Genomic DNA, 16,719 nt, shown 5'->3' with positions numbered 1-16,719 from the left:
ACCTAAACATTTGTACCCCCATGATATCCTGAAATAAAAAATAAATAAAACTATATATTAAAAAGAGGTACGTCATCCCAAAGAGGATAGAAACAGACCAGAAAAACCTACATTTTGCCCTCACCTGAAGCATAATGTGCCTGATCCTGAAATGTCCCGAGCAGGTCTTTTCGCCGGATCATTCTATGGACCTACAGAAGCACCGGACACCAGCAGCCTCTGGAGGGGTCAGAGGACTGAGCAGATGAAAACCGGGTCCTTTAGCCTGAAAAGGCAAAGGCTGCCAGGGGACAAAATAGGAGTCCCTAATTTGTGAAGGATGCAGATAGAATAAATGGAAGTTTGTTCATAAAGCCTCAAACCAAAGCTAGGGTGAGGGGAGATGTCCCTTGAGATTTGACTACCCAGGGCAGGAGTGAGAACCACACAGGCAGACGTTGGCTATGCCCATCTAGGCCCTGTCCACAGGCCCTGTCCATACCCACTGAGTGAACTCACATGAACTAAATTTAAGAAATACATGGAAGAGGGCCAGGCGCCGTGGCTCACGCCTGTTATCCTAGCACTCTGGGAGGCTGAAGCGAGCGGATTGCTCGAGGTCAGGAGTTCAAAACCATCCTGAGCAAGAGCGAGACCCCGTCTTTACTATAAATAGAAAGAAATTAATTGGCCAACTAATATATATAGAAAAAATTAGCCAGGCATGGTGGCGCATGCCTGTAGTCCCAGTTACTCGGGAGGCTGAGGCAGCAGGATCGCTTGAGCCCAGGTGTTTGAGGTTGCTGTGAGCTAGACTGACGCCACGGCACTCACTCTAGCCTGGGCAACAAAGTGAGACTCTGTCTCAAAAAAAAAAAAAAAGAAAGAAATAGATGGAAGAGAATGTGAGATTGCTGTCCCAGGAGATATAAAAGGCAGAACATATAAAAAGAACTAACATTGATTTTTGCAAAGGAGGTACGAATTCCTAACCATGCCAAATAAAAGGAGAAAAAAGGCTGTAGCACTTTTATTTCATAACAAGAACCCTTACTCCACAGAATCACACACACACACACACACACACACACACACACGCAAAAAAAAAAAACAAGTGAGAAGTGAGTTTGCTTGGCAGTCTTCAGGCTTCCTCCCTGGTGCAGGGCTTCCAAGCAGCGAGGACAGGAAGGCTGAGCAGAATCTGAAAGGGGCCTTTGAAGGTTTGCTTTTCCGAAGTGGCACTGGGGACCCCAGAGCAAGCCAGGGTGTCCTGCAATAATATCCACTTCCACAGTGATGGAAGAGAGGATGTGCAGCTCCCAGAGTTACCAAAAGAGGCCTTGGGAGGGTGCATTTGAGGCAGTGTCACCAAGGATAGCTGGCCTGGCTGGGTCTGGCCAGCAGGTAGCCCCAGGCAACAGGGGTCACTTCAGCAAGCTGGTCTCGCTTGGTGCATTTCGAGAATAAGTTTACTCTACACTCATTCACAGCTGCTGTCAAGGTCATTGACAAATGAAGAAGAAGAATGAGTCTCAGGGCACTTTCCTAGAGCAGCTCTCACAATCCAAAAATCAGTGTTTTGCTTCTCCTGGTACTTTTATATCACATGAGCGGCCTGACAGCATGTTTATTATGCCTTTGCTAAAACCATTGATGAGAAAATATGTTTCCCTTTGGTTTTCATTTAGAAGACAAGGCATCATTTGAATAACTTGCCTAATTTTTTTTCTACTGAGTATCATTTCTGTTTTTCCAGATCTTTCCTTAAGGCGACTCTTTATTCAGCAGGAAATGCCAATGTTGATGTGTTATTGTTAGGTGTTTATATCATTCACAGGGCTGTCAGAAATCCTGATGATCTTGAAGCAAGGTCTCATATGCACTTGGCAAGTGCTTTTGCAGGCATTGGCTTTGGAAATGCTGGTGTTCATCTGTGGTAAGTGAATGTGAGATTTTATTTCTTCACTCAAGTTATTGCTTTAAAAAATTTTAATGTTTATAATTCAGGATAGGTGGTAAAATTTAAATATGCTGAGAAGGAAGAAAGTTAACTTTAGGTTCCTAAATATTTTCTTAATTCTAATGCAGTTTATTGGGTCATGGATTTTTTTTTTACAACAGCTTTTTAAGATATAATTCACATACTATACAACTCACACATTGAATTGTATATAGTTCAATGATTTTTAGTATATATACAAAGTTGTATAGACAGGCCACAATAAATTTTTGAACTTTTTTTTTTTTTTTTGAGATAAGGTCTCTCTCTGTTGCCCAGCCCAGCCTAGAGTGCAGTGATGTCATCATAGCTCACTGCAATCTCAAACTCCTGGTCTCAAGTGATCCTCCTGCCTCAGCTTCACAAGTAGCTGGGACTACAGGCATGCACCACCACTCCTCGCTAATTTTTCTGTTCTTTGTAGAGACACGTTTTCGCTCTTTCTCAGGCTGGAATTTTTTTTTTTTTTTTTTTTTTTTTTGAGACAGAGTCTCGCTTTGTTGCCCAGACTAGAGTGAGTGCCGTGGCGTCAGCCTAGCTCACAGCAACCTCAAACACCTGGGCTCAAGCAATCCTGCTGCCTCAGCCTCCCAAGTAGCTGGGACTACAGGCATGCGCCACCATGCCCAGCTAATTTTTTCTATATATATTAGTTGGCCAATTAGTTTCTTTCTGTTTATAGTAGAGACGGGGTCTCGCTCTTGCTCAGGCTGGTTTCGAACTCCTGACCTCGAGCAATCTGCCCGCCTCGGCCTCCCAGAGAGCTAGGATTACAGGCATGAGCCACCGCGCCCAGCTCAGGCTGGAATTTTTTAACATTTTGTCATCCCTAAAAGAAATCCCATAGGCCCTAGATGTTACTCACCAGTCCCTCCACCTCCCCCAGTACTAAACAACTACTGATTTACTTTCTATCTCTATAGATTTCCCCATTCTGGACAGGAATCATATAATATGTGGTCTTTCGTGTCTGGCTTTTTTTTTTCTTAGCATAAGGTTTCCAGGGCTTATCCACATATCAGTACTTCATTCCTTTTTATTGCCAAATAGCATTCCATTGCATGGATATACCACATTGTGTTTATCTGTTCATCAGTTGATGAACATTTGGGTTGTTAGGCTTTTTGGCTAGTATGAATAATGTTGCTATAAACATTTGTGTACAGGTATTATTTTCTCTTATTATATACATAGGAGTAGAGTTGGTGGATCATGTAGTAATTCTGGTTTAAATTTTGAGAAACTACCAGACTGTTTTCCACAGCGTCTGCACCATTTTACATTCCCATCAGCAGTGGATGGAGGTTCTGATTTCTCTACATCCTTACTATGTGTTGTGGATTTTTAATACTCAAATGCAGGATTTCTTTCTCCTAATTGCTCACAAAAAGAAAGGGATCAGAATGTTTGCCAATAGCCCAGAATTAATCTCTTTGATCAGAACTTTATTGGTATGTTGCTTTAAAATTGGAAACCAGTGAATATTGAGAATTAAGAACAGTCCTTTGGTGGGAGGAGTGCAATGAAATGGTCATCCTCAGACTCTGCTGCTGATGGGTGCATAAACTGGTAACACCTTTCCAAAAAGAAAGTCAGCAAAATGTACCTGGAGCCAGGAAAATACTTATACCCTTTGGCCACTAATTCACTTCTAGGAACCTAGCCTAAAGAAATATCCATGATACGATCAAAGAATTTCCTTGTAAGAATGTTCGTCTAAGTGTTATTTATAATTGAAAAATTGAGAAGCAACTTAAATTTCAACAGTTGGGAATGATTAACTAAAAGTACAGTACTTAATAAAAAAAGTCTGTTAAAAATAATATTTTAGAACAGAAAATTACATAAGAAAATGTTTACAAATAATACTAATTAACAAAAAGCAATGTATAAAACTATATGCACCATATGATTATATATTAAATGTATACATCAAATGTCTAAAAGGAAAGAAGATTATGGGTAATTTTTATTTTCTACAAAGAACATAGACAACTATTAAAAATAATCAGCCTAAAATATTGAATATTGCTAGGAAGTTACCTTTGAAAGCTACAGGAACCCTTTCACATCATGAAAGTGCACTAAGCAGTAATTTTCCGAATGCTATGGCACCCAAGAGAAGTAAAGCACATACCTAAGTACCCAACAACTCAGAGAACCAATAGCTTCCAATCTGCTTCTGCAGGATGGGCAGGGAACACCTTGGGTTGGATAGATATTCATCAAGCTCACCAAAATACTTCTTTCCATGAAATGTGAATCTTTTGCTGAATATCCACAAAAAGTCCACAAATATCCACAAATTCTTTTGCTGAATTCCACAAAAAAATATATTTGTTGTGGAGTATCCACAAAATATCCAATAACCTACGTTAAGACTTACAGACCATTTTACTTGTGTAAAGCATTTCATTTTCAATATATTAACTTGTCACAATGTTTATCTTCTGAATCATCTAGCCAACTGTAGAATTTCCCTATTTGTTCACTGAGAATTCAAGAGGATATTAAGAACTTCAGTGCGAACAAAAACCATGATGCCCTTTCTTGGTGACAACTAAATCTAAATAATCCTTAAGGTAGAATTCAAGCACAAGAAATCAGTCAAATAGAACTGCTTAACATAGCCTCTCAGGATGGAATAATCATTTATGACTCAACTCCATTAGTACGAAACGTTTGAAAGGATCTGTTACTGGTGAGATCAATCAACAGTGGGTCAAGCTTGCATGTCGTCAAATGCAACACATCTTGGCTCACAAAACTTCTCCCCCCGCCCCCAATGTCATCAATGTCATCAGCTGGTGCAGGAGCACACTGCCAAAGAGGTGCCAAGGCAAAACAAAACACATGCCCAGAGTTTATGACAGAAACTTCAAAATGAATTCTCCAGCCTTCATAAGATTAACCAGCGTTTTGGGGGAGTTACTTCTGGATCAATACTTTCACATGGCCTACAGTTCTCTGAGAATTTGAATTTAAACATTTCAGAGGTTTTGTTAATGTATACACTAAACGTCCTGTGCATCATAATATATCCTTACATCCAAGAAAACAGAACATAATAACTTTGTGAAGTCACAATACTGTCCAGAGACTGTAATGGGCTCTGTCATGAGGTTTTTCTTTCTGTTGTTGACTTGAATCCTAGTATCTGTATGTCAACATAAGGATTTTCTTTCTTTTCTAGCCATGGAATGTCTTACCCAATTTCGGGTTTAGTGAAGACTTATAAAGCAAAGGATTACAATGTGGATCACCCACTGGTGGTAAAATAATTAATATTAATAAATTATTTAATTAAATCTTATATTCCTCACAATTTCCATAAATATATTTGTCGATTCTTGACTGCTCAGAGTACAGGGTAAAGTAGTTTAATGTAATATCTAGAATATGCAGGGAAAACGCATCAGTCACCGTGTGTCATTTCTCCCCAGCCCCATGGCCTTTCTGTGGTGCTCACCTCCCCAGCGGTGTTCACTTTCACTGCCCACATGTTTCCAGAACGGCACCTGGAGACAGCAGAAATACTAGGTATGGACTCTTACTCATAAATCTATGACCCGCACAGATGGAGCATTTCTGAAAAATATACCTTAAAGGATAATAACAAAAAATGTTGCTTTGCGATCACTTACTAATAAAATGCCAATGACTTGCCCAAAGCCCTATCTAGCACTAAGATTCTGTAATTTTATGCTTCTAAGAGTCTGTTTACAATTAAATAGAACCAAATATTGATTCTGTTACATTTATAATAATATTTTTTCCTCCGTTTTCATCCCAAAGGAAAGTATAACTCTATATACTTTTAACATTTTACATGGCTTTCCCCATATTTAATTGATAATAAAATGACTCAAAGTCAAAAAACAACAGTAAATTCTCAATCATAGAGAATCAAAACAACAGGAAAGTTTGTAAAAATATCCCAAAAGAGGAATCTGTTTGCCATACTATAGAATAAATAATGTCTGTAATGAGATATCCACAATGCGTTTTGAATCTTACCACAAATAAAATGATATTCAGGATGCCTTTAGTGGTAAGTAAAATGTTGGTGTTTTTCTAATACAAAAACTCTTTTAAGTAGACTTGAGGATTTCATTAACTTGCAAAACATCTTATTCCACCGCTTGTGTTTAGTTAGAGTGGGAAGGGAAAGGCTAAAAAGAAAACTTCATTATGCTCTTTTAGCCCAGCCGTTGGAGAGATTATTTCCAGGGAGGTAGGAAGGACCGCAGACATCCTCTTGCCAGTGCTCCCGCCCAGTCCCAGGTGCTGTGCAGAGAATGTTTCTGACACAAGCTCTGGCCGGGGAAGGTGGGGGTAGCTTCATTTCCTAGCGGGTGCTGCAGGGAAACAGCGCCAAACATCTTATGTCCCTTTTCCTTTTCTGACTGGAGATGTCGTTCAGCCATATGTTGCAACTCAGCTCCCTTTGTAAATACGCAAACCACGTAAATAGAGGGGAGCTCAAATCATAGGTGAGGTTTATAGTAAATGGGAAAAACTTAGAGAACTTAAAGCTAACATTCCAGGCAACCAGCAATATCACTGGAAAAGTAGATCCTCTGTTAGACAAACTCCAGGCTGGAAGAACCCACCCATTCTTTCTTCTTAAATAGGAAATTATAATATTATTCCACAGTTTTCTATTCAGTATTTTGATTCTCTATGTAATCTTAGATTTTTCTTAGCTTCAGACCAATGTATTCTCTTTCCTACCATCTCTCCTTTTTTTTTTTTTCTAAAACACTTCATAGGAAACCACAAGAGGTTTTGATGGTGTGTTTTATGGCAGCAATCCCGGGAACATAAAAACCTCATAAACTCCGTATCATGTGTCACCTCTCCACCTAATCCATATTTTAGCAGCCGCTGGGTAATACAGACGGGTCTTGTCAGGCAAGGTTTACCTTTCATCCAGCTGCTCTCCCAGCTAGACATGTACCTCGTTCTGTTCATACCTTTTCCTGGATTACTGAAACAGTTCTCACTGGCGTAGAAAAGAAAGCTAAAAAAACAGTTTAATACTGTACTTCAACATGGGGGCAAACTGTACGTGCAGGTTTCCTTTTGAATAATACAAGAGAAAGTGTATGAGGCATTTGGATAGACTTCTTCACACAGTGCTACGTTCTCTCTGTAGAGTGCTTCGCTTCTGGGCAGTGAGTGTGTCCGACTAGAAGAGATGGGGGTTGGGAGATGCTAAGAGTTGTGAAATCTGTTCCCTTCTTTGAGGGACTTTCACAGCCACCCTGCCCGAGGGCAGAACCCCATACACGGCTCTTCCACATTGCCATCTCTGGAGTATGTGTATTAATTATTAAAATTGTATCAAAATTCTGCCCTTACAAAAATCTCCAACCCTTAGCAACCTTCTTCCCACTTCACTGCTACCATTATCATTACCTACATATGAAACACTGTTTTCCTGACAGTCTTCATGTTTTTAGTCCTGCCTAACTGGTTCTGTAATATTGATTTAGAGGAACTTACCCTGCCCTTTGGCAACAGAGCCAAAATAAAAAGTTGTATAGCTATAGAGAGGAAATATTTTCTTCCCTGGTCATATGTAATCCTTTTTTTTTTTCAGACTGTTTTCTTCCTTTTTGGTGGTATATTTTGGAGTTTTTGTGCTTCTATATCCTTGTCTCACAAGGTGTTCACAGAGGGTTAGCCTTTTTCTAAGATGTTGCTGTGAGAAAAGACGTTGAACACGTACACCTCTAGATGTCAGCAAATTCCAAGCCTTGGAAATTACATAGGTTGCGTTTTGTCCTACAGGTGTTCATTCCTCCTCATCTAGACACCAGCCTTCTTTCTTGGTCTTCCTTCTGCACCTCTTTTCTTGGCTCTGTGCCTCTTTTTCCCACCACACAAGGGGCTGGCATGTCGGAACCAGCAGTCCCTTGGAAATGTGAGCGCCGAGTGGAGTGAGCTCCCCCGGCTGACTGGGGCGATCAGCACATGCGCATTACGCATTCAGCTGACCTTGCGCCTGGCCTGAACTGTGCCTGCAGCTTGTTTCTTCCTTTCTACCACAGTCGGCGCTTTATGTCTTCTAGGAGGTGACATCCGCACTGCCAGGACCCAGGATGCCGGGCCTGTGTTGGCAGACACGCTCCGGAAATTCCTGTTCGATCTGGATGTTGATGACGGCCTAGCAGCTGTTGGTTACACCAAGGCCGACATCCCCGCATTAGTGAAAGGCACGCTGCCCCAGGTAAGAGACCACGCGTCCCTCGCTCCCTGCAGTGGAGCGCAGAGCTTCCAGAAAGACGTGCCCCAGCTGGGGCCTGTCAGAGGGGATGAAACCAGGGCTCATCCAGCGGTTCTCAGGTCTCCTCTACAGCACAGCGGTTCTCTTCTTCCCGGCCCTGGTGGAAGGCGCCAAGGCTCTTCGCCTTCATGTTCTTCCACGCAACTGTGGCCAAGGTGAGGCTTTCATGGGGCACCTGAAAGGATCCTTTATGAAAATTCAACGTGAAAACAACCAAATCAGTCTTGAGCTCTGGCAAAATTTCCCTTTTCCCCGTTTTGCTCTTTCAAGTGTCCCCATAAAAGTATGTGAAGCTGTTCCAAAAGGACCACTAATACTATTTTCCATTATAAAAGATATACAAATTTCTACTATTTTGTGAAGAATAGGCATAAACTAACACTATTATAAAATTGCTTTCAATGGATGTGGGAGATTCTATGTTTTAGACATAGCTGTGTCACTGTGGGTCTTATTTTATTTGTTAAATGTTGCTAAAGAGTGTAAACTGAGCTGCCATCCTTTATCTGGCAGAACCATACAAGCTGCGAAGTTTCCTCTCCCAAGGTTCACATGAAGGACATGACCCCTCACTGGCCCTCTCTTGAGCTAGCACATCAGATCCTAATAGGCCACGATCCTGTTCTTTGCAGTTCACCCTAAAGTAGAGGGCTCAGAGGCGTGAGCACTAGGTTGGTGCACCACACCATACTGGCCACACCAGGATGCTCCGTTAGTCCTGCTGGCCAGCATGGGAAAGTCACTTCAACACCATGAGGCTTGGAGGATAAGGCTTTTCTGCCCAACATTAAGGCATTCGTGGATCTCTCCCTGACCCTGGAACAGACGTGCCAGCTGGAATATCCACTCACACAGCATCCTGCTTACACAAGTGGCAGAGCTTTTCCCTCACTCTAACCCAGAGAAGCAAGAGTTCAGACTAGCTGCTTCTTCCACACTTCATCAGTGCTTAGAATGTTGACAACCTCACCACTCACATGACAATATTTGTCTAGATTAGGTTCACAGACTCATCTGTCCCCAGGAGCCAGGTAGGGAACAGCAATGAACAAAGTAATTTAAGGTGTTATGGAGGGTGGGGACTTTAGGGAGCTGGAAAACACATGACCCATCTAACTGGGTGAGCCACAGTTCAGCTACAGTTTATGATCACCAAGCAGAAATTCAGGTCCCGGTGTTGGTAGAACTTCCAACTTTCATGAAAAATCAGCAATCTGGATGTTTATGTTGAATTCCTTGGTTTTCAATGCACACATGAAACATGGTCCATGAGCCACCAGTTTCCCTGATTTAGATTCAGGCTCAGTGGGTTCAGCTGCATCTAGAAATATAAATTAATGAGAAGCAGAGGTGTCTCCAAGTGTAGCAAAGCCCCCTAATTCTAACCCATAAGTCCATGGGACTAATAGCCAAAAAATATGACTCTCTAAGGCCGTCACAGTTACTTTACCCAAAACTTCTAGACCAGGTGTCCTCAAACTACGGCCCGTGGGCCACGTGCGGGCCGCCCAGCACATTTATCCAGCCCTCCGGGTGTTTTTACCGAGGCTGCCTGTCCTGCTTAGCAGTGGGCTCGTTCCAGGCCCACAGTGCGCACTCTTCAATGGTCTGAGGGACAGTGAACTGGCCCCCTGTTTAAAAAGTTTGAGGACCCCTGTTCTAGACTATAAGTTCCATGGGAGCAGGAATCTGTCTGCTTTGCTCATCCATCCTTCACTGCACCTAGTACAGGCTAGTAAACGTGTTACATGAACACACACCTGCTGCCCTCTCCTCCCCAGGTGAGCTGAATGTCTGAACAGTGGTAACTTTTTGAGATGTTTCCTTAGACTGAGTAGGACTCAGCCAAAGACAGGGGAGCCATGAAAGTTCATCCAGGGACACCGTATACTGAGTGGTCACCACGATTTTGATGTAGCTTCTGGCTTGATGGCATGGCCCAGTGATACTGCTCACTCTGTAAGGGCCCATCCCAAAAGGTTATTCTTATGTAGCCCAGGAAAGTATTCAAGAATATGTGTTTGTCCACCTCCAAGAATGGTATCCATGATTTTCAGATGAACCTGTATCATATTCTTGGATATTTGATTGCTGGTGGCAAGGCATCTTCCAGCTATCAGCATACGTTCACAAGTGTTTTCTTTTCTAATTCTATCTTTGATCAGACTTTCACTTTCAAAAGCTATGACAGCAACAGACCCAGACTAACATTTGAGACCCCCCCCCACTAAAATAGCAAGTTAATTAGGGATCATTCTGAATGCCTCATTGCACATGTTATACTGGGAAACCACAGATAGCAAAACCTTAATTAGACAAAATGAATTTTTTAGTTTCGCAAAAGCTGGGAGGTAAATGGACTCTTTTGAATGTAAGTTGTATCTTAAAGTTGGAAGCCAAGTTTTTCTCCAGCAGTATTCATAAAGCAGTCCTAAGGTGTATGCTGCTTGTTTGCCTTTGATCATGTTTTCATGATTAGAAGAAACAGTTAATTTTAATTAAATAGTACTAATCCCAATTTGGAATCAACGTGATTGAGACATGCATAACTTCATAGATTCATAGAACTTTGGAAAAAATCCTGGAAACAAGCTCATCCATTTTGCAGATGAAGAACTACTAAGGGTGTTTTGTTTTATTTTGTTTTAGTGTTTGGGGTTTTCTTGGCAGCAGTGAACATTTTACAGGAATGCTATGGCAACTTCAGAAAAAAATTCTGACGTAGACTAATCACATGTGGTAGAGTAATCTTCACTTATTAGTATCTATAGGATTTAAAGCAATGAGAAGGATATATTGGTTCCTGCAAAGAACATTGCCAGAAGGTAATTCAATATAGTCGACATTTGATAAAAGTTCTTTTCTGTTCAGCAATGAGGGATTGGTTTTCTCTAGAAGGAACAAGCAGGGCAGTATTCCTGACCAAACACCACGGCCCATACTGGTGGCAGCAAATAGCAGCCCTGTGTACAGAGGCTTCCAACTGCCAGAGCCAGGCCATAAGGCAAACAGGCAAGAATAAATTAATCTTCCAAGCTGGAGTTCTGAAACCTCTGGAAAGAAACATTTACATTTCAAATCAAAACATTTCATTACTGAGCAGAGCTGTCTACCCAAATGAGCACTTCCATTCCTTGGTAGACAGGCCAGCCGAAATGTTATTTTATGAATGTACTAAAAGTAGAAGTCTGAATTTATTTCAGTGCCCATGTTAATCAGTAGTCCTCCGATTTTACATGTCTATAAATAATAGCACATCATTGCTTAATACATCTTAATTGTGAGAGAGTTCAACTTTCATATGGCACAGTTGATCTGTGTAGGGACATGTCACAAACTTTGTGTCCTTGCCCTGTTCAACCAGTCATTGGAGGCCATGTGAGAGAGAAACTCATCTCTGGCAGGGCCTCAGGTATTTCTGGGAGTGCTGAACTACTTTACCAAAGACAAAAAGGACCATGGCAAGGGCCTTGGAGCTCATCAGATAAGACTCTCTTATTATAAACAGAATAATGTGATGATCCTCTGTGGTTATAGCGAATGCTGAACTTCAATTCTTGATCCTACCATGAACATATGTATATGTAACCAGGAACAAGTCTCTACCTTGCTATGGATTTCTAGAATTTCTCAGATTCTCTAAAAGATCTGCTGGAATGTAAAATTTTGCCTTCGCCACACCCATTCTCATCAGCATTACCCCCCACCTCTCTCCCATCAGTCCACCCATTCTTCTTTCCTTTTTGTTTAAATCTATTTTTTAAATTGTGGCAAAATATACATAACATAAAATTCACCATTTTTAGGTGTACAATTCAGTGCCATTAAGTACATTCATAATGTACAACTATCACTATCCATTTCCAAAACATTTTTTATCATCTCAAACAGAAGCTCTCCATCCATTAAACACTAATTCCTCATTCTCCCCTTCTCCAAGCCCTGGAGACCTCTATTATCCTGGTAACCTCTATTATACTTTCTATCTTTATGAATTTGCCTATCCTAGGTACCTCCTATAAGTGAAATCATACAATATTTATCCTTTTGTGACTGGCTTATTTCCCCTTGCATAATGTCTTCAGTGTTCTAACATATGTAGCACATATCAGAATTTCACTCCTTTTTATAGCTGAATAACATTCCATTTTATGGGTATACCACATTTTATTTATCTGTTTATCTACTGATGGGCACTTGAGTTGTTTCCAACTTTTGACTGTTATGAATAATGCTGCTATGAACTTTGGTGTACAAGTCCTTGCTTTCAATTCTTTTGGGTATATACCTAGGAATAGAATTGCTGGATTGGATTGTAATTCTATGTTTGACTTTTTGAGGAACTGCTACACTGTTTTCTGTAGTGGCTGTGCCATTTTACATTGCCATTAGCAATGCATGAGGGTTCTAATTTCCCCACATCTTACTGATATTTGTTATTTTCCATTTTTGTAATAGACCATCCCAATGAGTGTGAAGTGGTATCTTATTGAAGTTTTGATTTATATTTCTCTAGTGCTTAATGATAAGCACCTTTTCGTGTGCTTATTGGCTATTTGTATATTTTCCATGGAGAATTATCTATTCCTTTGCCCATTTTTGAATTGAGCTGCTTGAGGTTTTTTTTGTTGTTGAGTTGTAGAAATAACTTTTACATTCTGGACATTAATCCCTTATCAGCTATATGATTTGCAAATATTCTCTCCCATTTTGTGAGTTGTCTTTTCACCCTCTTGATAGTGTACTTTGACGCACAAAGCTTTTTAATTTTTATTTGGTCCAGTTTTTCTGTTTTTTCTTTTGTTCCCTTTTGGTATCGTATCCAAGAAATCATTGCCAAATCCAATGTCATAAGATTTTCCCCTATGTGTTCTTCTAAGAGTTTTAGGGTCCTCGCTCTTACATTTAGGTTTTTCATCCATTTTCAGTTAATTTTTTAATACATCATTCTTTGTTTTCATTCTTCCTTTTACTTGGCAAATACTTGAGAGTCTGCTGTGTTCCATACAGTGAGGAGGAAAATGAAGTCCCTTTTCTCTCATGAAGCTTATGTTCTAGTGAGGGGAGACAGACAGTGAACAGCTAGCTATAAATAAGATATAAATGAAGTCATTTCAGATAATGATTAGTGATGTGAAGGAAAACCTGGGTAATGAGAGAATGATCTTGTGGGGACAGCGAGGAGAGCGCCCCGGTGAGGGTGGTGACGGCCTGTGACTTCCAGGCAAAGGGGGGGAGGCCCTGAGGCAGGGTCAAGGGCAGGACGTTCATGGAACTTAAACGGGTCTGTGGGACTAAGGGAGGTGAACCCACGGGAGAGGAGTCGGAGCCGGGGTGAGAGCAGGGCCAGAGCAGGGCGGGCGCGGAGGCCGTGGCTTTGCTCCAGTCGTGACAGGAAGTTATCCCCGAGCCTCACGCACAGGAATGGACGATCCAATTTATACTGGAAAAAAAAAAATCTCACTGGCCGTCATGGGGAGAACGACCCTAAGCGGGAGAGAGTAAAGCAAACGTGGAAACGGACCGTTTCAGAGGTGTTCGGAGCAGGAGAGGGGAGGACGGTCGGCCCCAGAGGGCTGAGGTGCCGAGCTGACCGGAAGTACCCGTTTCTTTCTTTCTCCCTCCGCGCTGGGGCTGGCAGACCTGGGGCGGGTTGGCCGTGTGGAGCAAGGGATGGAGTCGGTTCTGTCCTGTAGACGTGGACTTTGAGGTGCGACATCCCCTCCCCACCGTCTTGACTAAATCAGTAACGTCCATGGCCCGCTGACTGGGCGTCGGGACGCCCCCGGGTGGTGGGGCAGGCGGCGGCTCCGTCCTCCCAGGCTGCCCGCAACCTCCAGGTCCGCTCCCAATGAAAATGGAACGCCAAATGGCAACTTTCTCAACTTCATGTAGGCCACAGGGTAGTCATCATCAAGTCTTGTAGTCCCCTGCCCCAGAGGGATAAAGGAGCCACTGACAGGAATATAAATAACAATAGGATGTGCTGGGTGTCTTTGCTGACTTGACTCATAATAATCATGGGAGAAATTAAACAAATTTGCTTGGGAAAGTAGAGAGAAAATTTTAGTTAATAGAAAAAAAAAAGGAGTCACTTGGCCAGGCATGGTGACTCATGCCTGTGATTCCAGCATGAGGCCACGGTGGGAAGATCACTTGAGCCCAGAAGTTGGAGACCAGCCTGGGCATCATAGCGAGACCCTGTCTCTACAAAAGAAAAAAAAAAAAAAATATATATATATATATATATATTTGCAACCACAACGAGTAAGATGTGCACATTTGGAGGATGGACACGCTTGAAGCTCTTACTCGAGGGGGGAGGGAGGGCACGGGCAATATATGTAACCTTAACACTTGTACCCCCATAAACGCTAAAAAAAAAAAAAAAAAGACAAAAGCTACCCAGGCGTGGTTTTCGGTTGGCTAAGAAGGAAGGATGACTTGAGCCCAGGAGTTTGAGGTTATGGTGAGCTATGATCATGCCACTGCGCTCCAGCCTGTGTTACAGAGCCAGGTGCTGTCCCTAAAAATGAAAGACGGAGGAGAGGGAGGGAGAGAGAAAGAAAAAGGAAGAAAAGGAGAGAAAGGAAAAAAAAAGGAGTCACTTGTTGCACGTAGCTTGAAAGTTAATTTTCTACTGAAGTCGTTTTTAATATACTTTAAATACAAGTTGGAAGCAAGGAGGACCCAGTTCTTTTCCTTGGCAGCACTCCCTGTGCCTGGGACAGAGCTCTCTGTGCACAGAAAACCTGGCAGAAGTTGGTGACTGACCTAGTTTGGTCATTATAAGGAGGCGTTTTCCACATGGTTGGTTTGGGTCTGTTCATTTGGGCAGAAGGCTGTTGCCAGGACATAAAGCAAGGGGTGATGGCTTTCAAAAGCTTTGTGGGGAAGAGGCATTACTTGATAAACCTCTAAGTTGAAGACCAATTAGTACAAAGAATACAAAAAATACCACTTTTAAAGTTATGACTGTTATCAAGGCATTGTTCCTTATAACCAAGTTAATTTAGGTAATTCTAAAACTCTTACAAACTGTCTTTTTAAAGCCCTGGGTAATTCTCTTTTATTTACTGTTTCAGGAAAGGGTCACCAAGCTTGCACCTCGTCCCCAGTCAGAAGAGGATCTGTCTGCTCTGTTTGAAGCTTCAATGAAACTCTATTAATTGTCATTTAAACTGAGAGAATTACCACTGGCCATCTTAGTTCTGAAAACAAAAGTTGATCTAGTTAGAGCTTTGTCTTTCTATCACCAGGCAACTTACCTGCTACCAATTTGAATGTGATATAAATGTATCCTGCAGGATATTCCCTGATGCCTGGAGTCAAGTTACTTCCATAAAACAGGCTGGACAAATGCCCACTATGTCAGACTCCTGGGATAGATTTCAGGAGTTCCTGTCCCAAATCCTGCAGAATACTCTGCCCTTCCTCCCTGTGGCAAATGGGCAAAAATTCAGTATACATCAAAAGTGTAAATGTGTATGTCCTATGCTGAATAGCTGCATGTCTAGAAATTTATCCTATGGAAACACTAGCACAAGTATGTAAAGAAATATGGCAAGGATGTTTCTGGCAGCACTTTTTCCAATAATGAAAAATTTAAAACAACCTAAATATTCATTGATATTGATATTCATAAATAAGTAAATCATAGTATATTAAACAATGGAATACTATGGTGCTAGTAATAAGTATGAAGTAAATATGTTGGAAATATGTCTGTAATAAACTGGTAAGTTGGCAAAAAAGCAAGTTGCAGAATAAGTATATATTAGTATGGCCTGGTTTTTATTTTTTCAATTATACATAAACAAGTCTACATAGGCATAGAAAAGAAAGATGCACATTGAACTACTAAAAGTTATCACTGAAGAAATGGAATTTGGAGTATATAGAATTAAGAGAAAATGTTCACTTTATATTTTATACTTTCACTTTTTATTTTATAAACCTGTATTGTTTGGATTTGTTAGAACAAGCATATTACTTTTCTAATTTTAAAAAGGGGGAAGGGAAAGAAAGAAAAATATTATTTTAATATTTTTGGTTAGATTTATTGTATTAAAATACTAGCAATTAATACTTAAAAGGTAAAAACAAATCCAAAGGAGTAAATTATTAGAGACCAATCCTCTGGTGAATAAATTGTTCTTTTGAGGTAAAACACTAACATGCTATGTGGCAATTCCCTCTTTGGAAAAGTGTTTCTGACGCTTAGAATAAATTAATTCAAAAGCAAGCATTTTTGTAGTTTATAGATTTCAGCCTCACCAGTAGAATCTAAATAGCATAATAATCTTCCTCCCTGATATTTCCAGACTACAGAAACCTCTAGAGCTCATTTTTCCTCACAAAGGTCAACCCACTGATGTTTGCCTGCTCAAGCTTTGGCAGTATAAATTTCAGTGTACTTGCAGATTTACTCATACTTTAAATTGAATTA

General features: G+C 41.0%; 1 protein-coding gene across 2 annotated transcripts in view; it reads left to right on the top strand.

The window, feature by feature from the left end:
- Positions 1-16,518, top strand: part of ADHFE1 (alcohol dehydrogenase iron containing 1) — a 34,603-nt gene extending 18,085 nt beyond the window's left edge. For both annotated transcript variants that reach the window (XM_012737181.2, XM_076005261.1), the window contains 5 exons: positions 1,817-1,915; positions 5,172-5,250; positions 5,422-5,518; positions 8,056-8,213; positions 15,356-16,518. In XM_012737181.2, the coding sequence (XP_012592635.2) occupies positions 1,817-1,915; positions 5,172-5,250; positions 5,422-5,518; positions 8,056-8,213; positions 15,356-15,439 (517 nt within the window). In that variant the 3' untranslated portion in view covers positions 15,440-16,518. The remainder of the gene's footprint in view (positions 1-1,816; positions 1,916-5,171; positions 5,251-5,421; positions 5,519-8,055; positions 8,214-15,355) is intronic.
- Positions 16,519-16,719: the final 201 nt, after the last annotated feature.

This window comes from Microcebus murinus, chromosome 7 (genome assembly GCF_040939455.1).
Source record: "Microcebus murinus isolate Inina chromosome 7, M.murinus_Inina_mat1.0, whole genome shotgun sequence".
In the NCBI taxonomy this organism is placed as follows: domain Eukaryota; kingdom Metazoa; phylum Chordata; class Mammalia; order Primates; family Cheirogaleidae; genus Microcebus; species Microcebus murinus.
The sequence above is the reverse complement of the archived record's forward strand: the minus strand, read 5'-3'. Positions and strand labels throughout refer to the sequence as shown.